The 14,532-nt window shown below is 36.4% G+C and overlaps 1 protein-coding gene across 1 annotated transcript; it reads right to left on the bottom strand.

Moving 5' to 3' along the window:
• Nucleotides 1–11,010: 11,010 nt before the first annotated feature.
• Nucleotides 11,011–14,445, bottom strand: LOC141427032 (patched domain-containing protein 3-like). The gene has a single exon (XM_074086264.1). It carries the CDS (start codon nt 13,892–13,894, stop codon nt 11,081–11,083), a length of 2,814 nt encoding a protein of 937 aa, XP_073942365.1. The 5' UTR covers nt 13,895–14,445; the 3' UTR covers nt 11,011–11,080.
• Nucleotides 14,446–14,532: the final 87 nt, after the last annotated feature.

Below are 14,532 nucleotides of genomic sequence, written 5' to 3'. Positions count from 1 at the left end.
ATTGTTTTTTAAATTAAGTATGATATGAAAATAGCAAAGTTAATCTCATATTTAATTATAATTGCGAAAGTTTATAAGTCTGTTTGTTTGTTACCTACATTTCACATCTTAACGGCTGAACTTATTTAAGTAGGTGAAATTCGTATACAGATAGTACAAGTCCAGGGAAAGGACCATAGAATAGTTTTTATCCCGGGAAAATTGCATAGTTCCCGCGGGAAGCAATAAACGAATTCTACGTGAACGGAGTCGCGGGCAACAGCTAGTTAATGAATAAGTGAACTAGTATTGATATCTTTGATATTTTAATTAAAGTTAAATTTGACCGTACAGTACAAAAAAATATTTATTAAATATGAGTTCCTAAATGGTGCACTAAAAGAGCCTATTTTCCTTTTGTCCATTCCTATATTGAACAGACTATTTATTGACGTATATTGTGCTATAGCAACCTTAGATGAATGATTGGTCTCGCGCGCTCGCTCGAGCAAGGCGCGCGCGAAAATTATAAAGTTTTTTTAAGGTCACTATAAAAAACATAACCCTCCTTCGGGCAGTCGGGTAAAAAGGAAATAGATGGGTCATTCAACAGTGAGGGCAACTCTAAAACTCACACAGACATTTACAAATTTCACAGACTGGCCACTCACTTTCGGTCACGCTCTGAAGCAGGTCTGTATGTCTAAGTAATATTAAGTTTATGCTGTAGATGGGATCGAGGGATGGGTATAGGAGGCAGAGCAGACTCAAGAGGAGATGGCGGGACGACCTGAGCGCTTTTCAAGCTCGATTGGCAGGTGCATGCCCAGGACAGGTGAAGAGTGGCGAGAAAAGGGAGGCCTTTGCCCAGCAAGTGGGGACATAAATACAAGCTACATAAAAAAAAAAAAAAAATGTAGATGTACGATGCGGATGATTTTAATGCAAAGAAATAGATAAGCTCGTAGAACAGTTTATTTCAAAATAACGACACCAAAAGAATAAATATTAAAAAAATATAAAAGGCCGTAAGTGCGTGTGTGCCGCGCGCGGTTAGCCAAGGACTACTGACTTGTGTCCGTTCGTTAGTTTGAACGGCGCATCGTCGACACACATGAAAACTACCTGACATGTGTCGCTAACACATACTTACTAGGGGGTAAGAAGTATTAAATTATACTATTTTTGAAATAAAAAACTTTTTTTTCTACAAAATATACTTTCATAGATTAGTAATAAATTAAAAATTATGAAAAAAATATATAAACTTCCTTGTGGCTGTTGACACCTGATTACCTTGGTCTTAGACGAAGATTTTATTTTATGCACTAGTGCATAAAAAGTCATTTTATGTCGCCTAGATCCAGCATAAACACGAACTTTACGAGCATGAGAAGTAAAAAATATATTTGACGCTATTGCTGTAGTAGATATATTTATGCCCTTGGCTGTACCTGTGTACTTTTGTTATGCCATCACGCAAAATTAAATTTGTTGTGTAGATAGCTGGACGTCTGGAATAACATAGGCTACTTTTATCCCGATATTTCGAGATAAAAATCTTGAAATCTCAACCGTGGGTTTAGAGAGTCATGAAATTTGTCACAGTTTTTTGAATACAACGAAATTAAAACCACTAGGTATGTATTTTTGGAAATTCTCACGGGAAATTTATATTGTTACAATTTCACCCAAATTATTTTTTTTTTTTCAGATTTTTAAACCTACAAAAATTTCAACCGTTATTAAAAGAGGCATGGCCTATTAGCGCAGGTATTTACACATCATGCAACGTTAATGAAATCCACAATATATTTTTGGGAATTCAAATGAGAATTTACTAAAATCCCGGAATTCAACGGCTGGATCTACCTCCTGGATTATCTAGGTACTTTCGCGTGCGAAGTCGCGGGTCGTCTTGTTGTATGATAAAATATAACTAGCGAGCTTCATTGCATTAAATCCGTTCTGTCGCGAAGAAATTGAATACGAAACGATTGGATCATTTAATGAACCACTTCCTCTTCGAGACGCCCCCCACGCCAGGAAACAAGGCGATGGATTACAGATATGCCAATCTTCCTTTCTACCTACAATATACCGTAACTGACTGCCAAAGCATATCCTAAGCCACTGGATACTAGAGGAAATATTTGGATTTGAAATTTGGTACAGCTTAAAGTTTCATAAAGATATGAAAGTTACAGTCGAACAAAGGAAAAAATGTGAATATGACCCAGTAGGGTGAACCTTTTAAATAATCAATTACAATTGAGCAAATACCTCTGGTGTTGCTGATGTTTATGGGCGGTGGTGATCTCTTGCGAACAAATAGTTATAATTGTAACTGACGAAAAGGTGTTTATTTTAAGTCAGATTAGGATGGGCCGAAAACTTTTTGTGGAGAATGGGGAGAGTTATATCACCCCAACACGTTTAGATCTCAGAAACAAGCGGGGGTTTGAACACTAGTAATAACCACAGAAGTAATATAATAAAAGATCTTTTTAAATATTTTTGTGTAACTGTCACATTTATAAATCTCGTTCAAGGGGCGTGCATTTAATATTCTTTTGAAGTTTTCTTAAGATCACATGTTGCAACAGATTTTAAAGGGTGACTGTTTTAGGTTACTGGGGAGACGTCGTTCAATGACCCAGGCGCGCTAGTGGAAATAGGCGGCCCCATGAAACAGTGAGCCGATACCTTGAAGTGTTGAAGGACGTAATGCTACCGTCAGTGCGTGTGGCATATCCTGAAGGACAAATTTACCTGGTTCACGATAATTCTTCAGTGCATAAGTCCAAAGTCGTCAAAGACTGGCTAAATATCCAAAAAAGCATAACGGTATTTGAATGGCCGGCTAAAAGTCCGGACCTAAATCCAACAGAAAACTTGTGGGGTCAGATGGTATTGAATTGGGACTCCAGTGAGATAAGGTCTAAAATTAATTTGGATAATGAGGTAAACAAAACATGGGAACTGTTGCGTAATAGTGATAGGTACGTGTTTCATATGGTTTCAAGAATGAAAACTCGGCTTCAAGAAGTAATAGATAGTGACGGCTATCCTGACCGTTACTAAAAGTAAGATTATTACTTACCAATAAAACAGCATTGGAACGAAAGAGCAAGTGTTAATATTTCCTAAAACTATTATTTCGTAGTTAATCAATAATAAACAGACCTTTGTTATGATCAGTCAAGTTACCCTTGTTGACGAGTATTCATGTGTTAATGATGCACCATCTGACCTCACATAGGTATTGTTTTTATTGTTGTGTCAAAAGAGTTATCAGAAACTGTGATAAAAGAGAAAGATGTAAATTGCTATACTATAATAGTTAAGCATGTTGGTTCTTTCTCATTAATCACAGGCACAATTAATATTATCAGTCTATGTAAATAAGTGTTGTAAATGTTTTTATAAAGATGATGTATAAGCAAAACGTCACCCCCGGGTATTGTTTTATTAGTAAATTTAGTTCGGCTCAAAACCTAAGTAAATAATCATTTTAACATAAATAGAAAACTGTATACCTACTGAACCAGAAATGCAACATGCCTATCATTTTTTTATACCTCATGCCTAACAAAGATCTCTTATATAATAATAATAATCAACGACAAGATGATTAATAAAAACTAAAAAAAAAAAGATTTCAAGGCGCGGGGTTTAGAATTTTAGTTTAGTTAGAATGTCTAGGCCAATTAACTATCCACTAGACCAACTTGCTTTCTACGTTACATGACAAAAATATTGAACGCTTTGATGTCATTACCAAACTCGAACTCGAAGTCGGTGACTCAGCACGACCCAGCAGGATGGATTGAAACCCATAGTATGTAGGTGAGTTAGACGACTATAATTGTTCCATTCCTGCTAGCTCGTGCTGCGGCACCGACTTCGAGCTAGTGTTAATGCATGGCAGCCCTGGGCTTTGTAATTAAAGTAATTTTATAGTGAATGGCACTCTTCACTGTCTACTCTATAGCTCTATGCATTGTGGTTTAGCTTTATGGTTGTTAATATTATTATTGAGTTATTTTTATAAGGACGTGTCTGTCTGTTCTCTCCCCCTGTTCGCCACCGCATCTAGAACAATAAACGTGTCGTCTCCGAAGCCTTGTTTTCATTGCCAGCCAGCACCACTCCGTTCGGGCGCCTCCAGCCCTTTTAATGGCTAGTAGGTACCTAGAAAAATATTTTCAAGGTTTTTGTAGTCGGTTCCATTTTTCGTTATTTTTTATTTTTTTGGAGTAGGTTTTAATTTTTGTTATTTTTTTTTATTTGTAGGTACGTCTAGCCTTCGCCTAAGTCAGTTTAACGAAACAAAACACGTTTAAGATAGTATGTTTTTGTAATTTTGCCATTGTGTGATCAATCACAATGTTTATATTATCTTATCAATTATACAATGTACTTAATTGACATCTTGATACATAATGCAAGAACTTGCTCTATTAAAGGTACGCAGTATGTACATAATTATTTCCATAAGCCGTCAGATAGGTAGGTATCTCGTGACGTGACCTCTGAGACGATCTGATTATAAGTACTTAAATCTAGTAAAAGCATACAATAGTAGGTACATTACTGTAGAGGCCGAGAAGTAGGGGGTTGCCGGCCAAGCAGATATAGACGCGAGGCCGGCAACCCCACGTTCCGGCCGAGGCTTGTATGCTTTTAAGATTGGTTTTTTGGAATCTTTTTGTATTTTTTATTACAATTCCAAATTTTACTTTTACGGTCATCCCGTAAAACCTAAATTGAAAATACAAACTGAAATATAGATGCACAGACAAACCAGAAAAATAAGACCAGCACTGGGAATCGAACCCAGGTCCTCGGTATTCCGTACCGCGTGCTATACCGCTACACCACTGCTGGTCAACGGTACAGACACGAATTTCCCCTATGCACCACATATCTCAGCTTGTTTGTTTCTTATTTGTGGCTTGTTTGTGGGTATTTTGTAAATTCAATCAATGAAAAACTAAAAGGATCTTTTGTAAGACTACGGAACCCTAAAAAAGACGAATTAATACATGTAGGGTCAGATTTTAAAATATCGTCTTGTTGCGGAAAATAATCAGAACAATTTTACTAGGTTTTGTAATAAATGGATTACTAATGTAAGTATGGGCAAAAACTTTTCCCAAAGTATCACATCCCAAAATATTTCACTCAAATTATCATTTGGCAAAAAATCATTAGCCAAAAAAACTTAACGCAATTTTAGTTATTTTTTTTTTGCCAAATTATTGTTTCACAAATTATTACTAGGTCATGTTTCATATTACCAAGTATTATTTAGTCAAATATATCGTTTGGCATAACGTACTCTTCCCAAAATATTGTATGACATATACCTAATAACCTACTATTCTGGGAGCAGTTCGTTTCTCCACAGAAACACGGGTGCAGTTCTAACCTAACCTAACGAACTTTTCTGATAGCAGTGCGTTTTTGCGGGGACGCAGTTTTAACCTAACCTACTTAACCTATTTTTCAGGTAGCAGTTCGTTTATATGGGGGACGCAGTCTAATCTCATCTACTTTTCTGATAGCAGTTCGTTACTGTGGAAGAAGCAGGTATAACCTAATCTAACGTACTTTTCTGGTAGCAGCTGGTTTCTGTGGTTGGTTTGTGCGAAATGTCATTTTGAACAAACATTTTTTTGGAATACATATTAGCCAAAAAAAAAGTTTGTCGTAATAAAATTTGACAAAGTAAAATTATACCAAATGATAATTTGATCAAATGAATAAAATGCGAAATGTAAATATGCTACAGATTCGTTTGGGAAATTAAACTACTGCGATAAATTTTTTGGGAAGTGAAATTTGGCAAAAAATATTTTGCCTAAACGGCAGTACCTACACCGTAATAAATACATATAAAGCGAAAGCTTTCCTAGAACTCTTTGCTGGTTTACTAATGTTTCGGCGAGTAACGTTTGGCAACCTGTTTCATTTCGCAACTTTTCATTTCCCAACTGTTTAATATTACTGAAACTGTAAATATTTCAGGATTTTTATAAAACTAACCTAACCTAACCTAAAGGGTTCTACACGATGGCCCTGAAATAAATCCTGAAATATTTACAGTTTTAAAGTTTGCGAAATGAAAAGTTGCGAAATGAAACAGGTTGCCAAACGTTACGTTGCGAAAAGGCAGTACTCGCTCTTAGCTATTTCTTGTCAGACTGGAACGTTTTCATATCGCAACCAAACACATCACTCATGCGTGGACCATTCAGGGACATTAAAATTAAGTCATAACAGATTAGAAAAAAATATTATAAATAGCATACTTTCTCATCATGATTTCGGCTTATTTAGGTACGAGTACGACCCAAGTGCAGGACACAGGCCTCTTCTAAAAGAATGAGAGGGTTTATCTAGAACTTAATAGGTTCAGCCACGAATTCTGCTTACAATACAATTCTTTAGGTCACCAACCATTTGCCTTACAATTAAAATCTAACCTACCTCACGATCATACATGATTACTAATTACTAATGACAAATAGAAAGAAAGAAAGAAAGAAAATAAATTATTTATAACGGCAGTAATAATATGTTATATGCAGCATTAGTAATATGTAAAAAAACTTACAACCTTTCAATCTTGCTAGCTATTTTTAGCTCCTTTTCCAGGCCCCGCCAATTTAGATAAGCTACAACAAAATGAATCATAATTTTATATTGTTTACCTATTAGGGATTAATTTTAAAACGAATAATATTTTTAATGACTTCAATTGATTTTGTGCCATATTGTATGCTAAGCAAGTTCGAATATTTGTGTACATTTATGTGGTCAATATTATAAGAGTAGGTATGCACGGTGCCTGGAAAAGGGCTAATCATTGTTGGCAAATATATCAGAGACACAATAAAGTGTGTAGTTTATTTTCCATAACGTATTGCTTACATATGAACATAACAGGTGTATATGAAACCTTCAAGGTTTAATAGCATAATGGCATAGAGTTGTTGTTATGGGCACTAGGTTAATTTACAGTGCATTTCAAGATATTCAACTGTTTGTAATAGTTTATCGTTATCAATATTAGTCACCTTTGAGCCTTTTTCAGCCATTTTGGGGAGTTAACACCAAAAGCCCCCAAGACTTTGATCACAGACAGAAGTTATTATTGTAATTTTAAACATAGTGATGCGGACTAGGGGTCGCTAGACTCTGGCCAGCGAAAGCTGTCCACGCATTTTTTACGAAACTTTAATCTAGTATCAATTTTGAGACTGTCATAATTGACATATTTTCATTCTAACCCGGCTAGATAATTTTGATACTTTGTCTATAAAAAAAAAATTTTTTTGTTCAATTCAACTCCTACCATCCTCAAAAGGTTATCAAAATAATGTTAGAAGATAATTATATTCAATACCAATCTGGTCAAAATGGTCCAAAAATTGATGCGTCTGGACTGTACGTAAATGGGCATGGGCACTGACAAGTTCATAAAATTTACTAAGGGACTCCTAAAGTGCATCGTCAACTTTCACACATTACTTACTACATGAATTTTAATGCAGCTTGAAGAGTCCCGAGTATAATTCAATATCTGGAAAATATATCTAAATAATTTCTAAGTATCAACATCGTTTAATCAGTGTACAGCAAGTGTTGTCAGCCTCATTTTTTTTGATTTGCCGCCGTTTGTCGTGGACAGCTTTCGCTGGCCAGAGTCTACTCGTACATCATGGTCACGTGTAGTTTACATAAGAGATAGATAACAGGACTTTACGTAGGTAAATATTAAAACTATCCGACTTGTTTGCGAAATTCAATAAAATAATTACGCCGATTGATTGCATGTTATTATGTTATTAGTCGCGATTGACCAAATTTAATATTTAAGTTAATAGGTATTTAAAATGAGCTTATTTCCAAGTGTGTTCGCAATTGAAAATTAGACTTAGTATTAAGTATTTGATTTGAAGTCGTCTCTGTGACGTCTATTAGGTACATGCATCAAATCGCTTCCTTTCTCTTTATCATCTGCCCTTAAATTCATCAAAGCACGAAAGCCTTTATGAATTTAACATTATTTAGTTTCCCTTTATGTTACTTTAACATTACTGTAACGTACAAAATATACTTACCTAGTTTTTTTGTTTCAGGTTTATCATATTATGAATAAGAGGGTTAGGTACTGAATATAATGTAATCGCAGGTATCAATTACAATCAACAAATCGCTATCACATGCAACATTGTTTCAATAAGTATAGCGTATGTTTTAAGCGCTAAGGTCATAGACATAAATGACTTAAAGGACATATACCTATATTTTGAACCTAAGCTGTCACAAAAACTTGTACTGAGTCAAACTGCAAAATCGTTTTATTATAGGGACATCGTCTTAAAATAAAGTATAGGTGGTATAAAAAACATAAAATTTAGTACGAATTATTATACAAACAATCTGAAATCTACATTTATAGTCGTAGATATGACTCGAAACCAAACCAGGGGTCGACAACCTTTTGGCAGACGTGCGGCCACAGTGAAAAAATATATAAAGGCGGTCCTACGAAAATTAGTCACGGACCGCACAAAGATAATTGTATACCTAATAGATATCTACCTAGTTACTTATTGTAAGTGATATTACAAAACAGTCGCCGACCCCTGCTCCAAACCATAGATACATGAGGGTGAGGACATAAGTCTACTAGATTGGCATTGCAAGAGAAAGAGCGATATAAGTAACACGCGTATGACAATATGATAGAAAAAAAAACATTTTTCTTCCACTTTCAGGAGCTTTTGAAAATTTAAATGAAAGGAACACTTAAATGAAAGGAATTAAGTTTATTTTTCTGCCCTCGTCTCTGTCACTACAAGGCCGGTGGTTAATATAAAACATTGTATATCTTTATGGCATTGAAATGTGTAACCTGCGATATGTTATTAGATGTCAAATTCAGTAGGTACGATGACGTAAGTACCTGATTGTTTCTGGATAATAACCTGGACCATTAGTTTTAGGCTACAGCTAAGAAATAAATTTAATTTGACATCCAAGCTGGATACAATTGATTAAATTTTTTCTTCACTATGTTTACTACAAACAGTATTAAATACTACTGTGTGTATCAATATCAAACTGGTAATAATTTCAACATGACGATATTTCCTCGACACCTGAACCCAATATACAAATAGGGATAGGTACAAATTTGTTCCGACATACGAGGGCTGTTCTGAAAATTTCTAGCTACTCAAAAAGCGTAAAGATGTCTATTGAAATTTTCAAAATACTCTCCTGCGGCATCTATACACTTCTGCATTCGACTAAAGCAGATTTCAAAACAAGAAAAAAATCTATCTTGCGGAAGGTCGAAAAGTGCCCGTCTAAATTGGTCTACTTGTTGAAACTTTGTCCTCGCATACTTTTTTTTTATGGTAGGAAACAAAAAAAAAACGCACGGGGCCAGGTCTGGGCTGTATGGTGGGTGTGGCAATAACTGAACCCCAGAAGTTTGCAAAAATCGAGTGTCCGAGCAGCAGTGTGAGCGGGAGCATTATACTGGTGAAAAAGAATGCCGCGGGTGCCGCTCCTCGGACGGTCGTCGGCGGGTTGTTGGAAGGCGTGAGGCAGTCATATTTCACTATATCACTGGCTAGCTTTTTGCTCTTCTGTGAGTAAATGCGGTATCCATCATGAAGAAACCTTGCGTTCTTTTAGATAAACGTTTATAGTACATTGTGTCTTAAGGGTGGTAATTAAGGAATTACGAACGAGAGTTTATTAGAAGCCCGAAGTCGAAGACTGAGGGCTTTAATGAGTCGATGTTCGTAATTCTAGTACCAGCCGTGCGACATACAATGTTTTTCATCATATTTGCGAGTAAAATTTTATATTTGTATTAGAAAAAATATAATTCTTCCAAATATTGGCGATACCTTAGGGTGCGCTCTTGTTAGCGCTGCCCTCCCCCCCCCCCTCCCGCAGCATGCGCCGCAGCGTGCGTGTGCGTGTGCTGTGCAGCAGCGCGCGCACGGGCACGGCGCAGCAACTTCAGTACGGGCACTGACTCATTTACCGACCTTGGGCTTCATGACAAGAAAATTTGTACGCGCAATGACTCATTTACCGACCACGGGTTTCATGACAAGCACAGTAAGGTCGAGTGTTTTATTTTAGCCTGCATGTTACGACACTGTTTACGAGCAAGTGTGATGAAAAAATATTTGAAACAGCCCGTGATCTAATCTTTAGTTCATTCTGAACTGAAGTTCGAAGGCTGCCCAGGCCTGGCTTCATCTTTGACGGACTCTGTGCCCCGACCAAATTCTCGAAACCAAAAGGAAACGGTGGCTAACGAAGGAGCAGATTGTCCAAAAGCTATGTTTACATTTTCATGCGATTGTTTAAATAACAAACCTCTTTTGTAGTCGTATTAAATCATAACACGAAATTCTTCCCTAGAAATTCTTTTGCAATCAGATCAGAACTATGTGAAACACATATTTTTTAAAACAACTTTTTTTTTCTTTTAAAAGGTTTGCCAATTATTTTCGGGCATTTAAAGTCAATTACAAAAGGTTTTAATGGGTAGCAAAAAAAAAAGAAAGGTTGAAAAGTATAATATTGCAAATAAGTTTGTCACATCTAGGAACTTTCAGAACAGCTCGTACAACTAGTCCAACGTTTAGACTGAGTATTCAACAAACAAAATTACATTAAGCTAAGGCTCTTTCAAAGGCACAATGTCAACAGTTAGGTAGTTGAAAAAGAGTGAGCAGTTGACGTTAAGCTAATATGCTTACCGAATATGTACCGAACACACATTATCGCTAATCGAAATATTTTGACATCCTTCTAACAATCTTCTAATTCTCCTTCATCATCCTTCATCTCATAGGTACAATTTCACTAGCTGAGTAGGGTTCAGCCAGCAGCTGCAAGCTGCAATATATCTACTTCATGAAGTTAAGTAAAACACAAATCTTTATAGGAGAATAGATGTACACTTCACTTACGTACTTATACTGTTAAATTGTATCAGTCGAATTTGAAATATAATTCTATGCCTTAAAAATACTTATATGTATTTACTTAGATACTACTTTTCAAGCATGAGGTGCTTTCCATTCATTTCTACTTCCTCAGGTACAATATCATCTTCTCTCTTTTTATGGCCCGCAGGGCCTATTAACGATAATACGACTGGTAAGAATACCAGTCCATTAAATAACCCGAAAATTATCACTAGTAGGAAAATTTTAGCAAATGTCTGGAAAGTATAAGCTTGGGACATGCTTAGAAGAGATAGTGAAAGTAAAGTTGCACCGCCTCCGAGCAAGACTGCACCACCAATGGAAGTGATGGTCTTCAGGGCTCTGTCTTGTCGAGAACCATCTGTTATTGTTAGGAAAGTGTGCCCAACATGAGCCGCGTAATCTACGCATAACCCAATAGCAAGTTCCAGACCGATACAACACACTATATCCACCGTCATGCCCCACCTTTGCATAAATCCCAAAACGTTCACTAACGTTAACAAGACGCACATGAATATCCAGAAGCACATTTGAAGATTAGTTATCAGTACCATTGTACAGACCATCACGCATAGCAAGGTTAACTCTACGTTCCTCTCAACCTCGAGGGCTATCACTTCGTCAGTGACCCAGTTGGCGAAAGCTTTGGACCAAACACTACGATAACCGTCACCAGATGATATAGTAACATTTCGCACCAGACTTTTTAGATGATTCATGGCGGGAATGTGTTCCTCCGGCCCTGTCAATTTAGCAAACTTAAATGCTAAATGAGACGCCGTAATGTTAGCAGCTGGATGACCACAAGTAAATGGTTGAGAAAACTTGAAATTCATTTGATATTTTCCACCAATAGGACTGAATAAGAATCGTGATAACAGTGTCTGAAATTTGTCATTAGAGACAGCAGTCGTGTTGTACACGTTGTGTCCGAAATTACTTTTAACGTATCCATGGAATGCGTCGATCCAGGTTTCAACGTCGTCAATATACCATTCCTTCTCCAATCTACGTGTCAAGTCATGCAAGTTCGTCAATTCTTGCTGGTAATCCATTTCGCCCAAAAATATCATGCCTGTGTGCCCTTCATTAGGATAATAGTACTCGTGAGCGTTAATATACTGCTTGTAGCTAGAGTGTTCAGGTATGAACCATTTCGGATCAAATCTTTGTTCTAATCTGAGTATTGCTTCTATGCTAAACCCTGTTAAGGTAAAAGTAAGAATAATAACCAAAATTTTCGAAGGTACAGTGAATATTACTTTTTTATAGACTTCAGCAAACAGTTTTTGGAACATGGTCTTATCCTTGGACAATTTTATTTGTTGTTTGTGTTTATAACATAACAGAATGCCATTCCTATTCGCATCAATTCTCTTGAGATCTAGAGTGAAAACTGCTACATAAAAAGTAACCGAATAACAAAAAATGAAAAATACCCCTGCTGCTGCATATATACAGAAAGATTTTAAAGAAGGCAAAATTGTTATAGCCCCTATTAAGAGAGCTACAATGTCAGTAAAAGAAGTAATGACAATTGACACACCTGCATGTTTCAACATAAGACCCACTTTATAGGGAAGACTTTTCCTTGAATCTGCTTCAGATAGGTTTTCCCAACAAGCCTTCATCACAAACATGTCATCCACACCAAGACCCATTAGCAGAAATGGTAAAGAGGCATGAACAGGTCCAAAAGGAACTCCAATAACAGAGCACCAGCTCACAGCAGTAATATAAGCCATGCCTACACATAGTAAACCAACACCACCAAGTGTAAGCCGAATTTCTAACCAATTCCACCGAGATAAGCCAAACTGTATATAGAAAAACATTAAAGTGATACTTAAAAATAGTTTGTCCAGCTCATCAAATATAGCATTTCCACTGGTGTCACCAAAACTTCGACCAGCCTCATAATAAAAGGTAACATTTTTATAATTATCAGGCATGGACTGCATTAATTCAAGATAATGTTGTTCCCACAGAGCAAGAGCAGGAGAAACCCAATCTTCTGTCCCAACCAAATTGCCAACTTCATCCAAGTCAACAGCTGACATGTTGACTGATGTGTACCAAGTCAATAGAAGTGATTTTGCAGCCACAATATCACCACTCTCATCACGACTAATACCACCCAACAGCTGAGTGTAATTGTAACCATGACCCGTAATAGGATTTCTTTTAGCATTATTTACTTTAGTAACAATGTCATGTTTAGTAGCATTTTTTATTAAATCTAGATCATTCTTAAACAAATCCACAATATTATACTGTAAGCACAGCAATTCAAAGTTTTCAATGAAACTACAGTAAAATTCCTCATCAACCCAGAGAGTTGGATCTGAATACTGACTATCGCTAGTACTAGTAAATAGGCTTGAGTTTCCACTCACTTGCTCTTCAGATTTAGTTTTCAGTTCGGAACCAAAAAGGTTTGTTATAGCTGGCACTTTGAAGCACAGGTCTTTTAAGTTGTAAACTGAATTATTGTAATGAACTTCCAGAGAATTCACTTGTTTTGTGATGTTATAGACTGTCATTAGCATTTCAGGCTGCAGTACATCCTCAGCTTCCACTAACAATCGCTGCAGACGAAAGGCTGTCCCAAACTTGTCCACATACCAATATGTGTCTTTGTAAAAATCAGAATCTGGTGGAATCCATAATTTCATAGGATTTTTCTCAATATGGAACTTCATCAGTCCAATGCAACTCAAGATCACAAACAACCATGATAGCATTATTGTCTTTACAGGATGTCTTCCAACTTTCACTCCCAGGATGAAAAATATGTCCTCTACAAAGTGAACAAATCTTGAGGATACACCTTCCCATAGTTGTTGAGGGGTCATTATTTTCTTTTTGGAAGGCATAGTGTTAACAAATTAACACACCTGATACTTTTATCTTGAGGTTTATAGCTTGATAAGTTTTTGTACTTTTTTAGAAAAAAGAAAAAACCCGGCGATTTTTTCCTCCACACCACCTTCCTTACCAGTTGTCACGGTCTTAAAAAGAGAATCGATAACATTCTTCTAGTGTCATTCGTTTGCATATTATACGATTTATCGTGCGAATAGTTCCAACACATGGCACATTGCCACAATGTTATCATTGTCACAAACACTGCCGCATCCCGAGCATCTCACATTACTTTAATTAAAATATTTTTTAATCGTAATGCCACTTCAATTTCTTCTAAAGTCCGTACTTATAGTATTAAAATATTGCTATTTCAATGAAAAATCCATTCCGATAACATTTTGTGTTTTGTCTTGTTTGTACGAAAATAAACGCGCGAATTACAATGACAAAATTCGACTCCCGCGCATAAAGTGACTTGACAGTATGAAACATTCAGTCAACTGAACAAGAAAATAAAATTTCGTTTATCGTTTGCTGAATGGAAGTGACATGCCAGTGACAGCCATAGAGTAAGGTGACAGCTAAGGTGACAGCTAAATTCAAATGACGTCTCCATGTAGTGGAGAGAGAAGTCTTTTTATTTAAT

This window comes from Choristoneura fumiferana, chromosome 4 (genome assembly GCF_025370935.1).
Source record: "Choristoneura fumiferana chromosome 4, NRCan_CFum_1, whole genome shotgun sequence".
Classification (NCBI taxonomy): domain Eukaryota; kingdom Metazoa; phylum Arthropoda; class Insecta; order Lepidoptera; family Tortricidae; genus Choristoneura; species Choristoneura fumiferana.
Note: the sequence above shows the minus strand (reverse complement) of the source record. Positions and strands in the feature narration are given on the sequence as shown.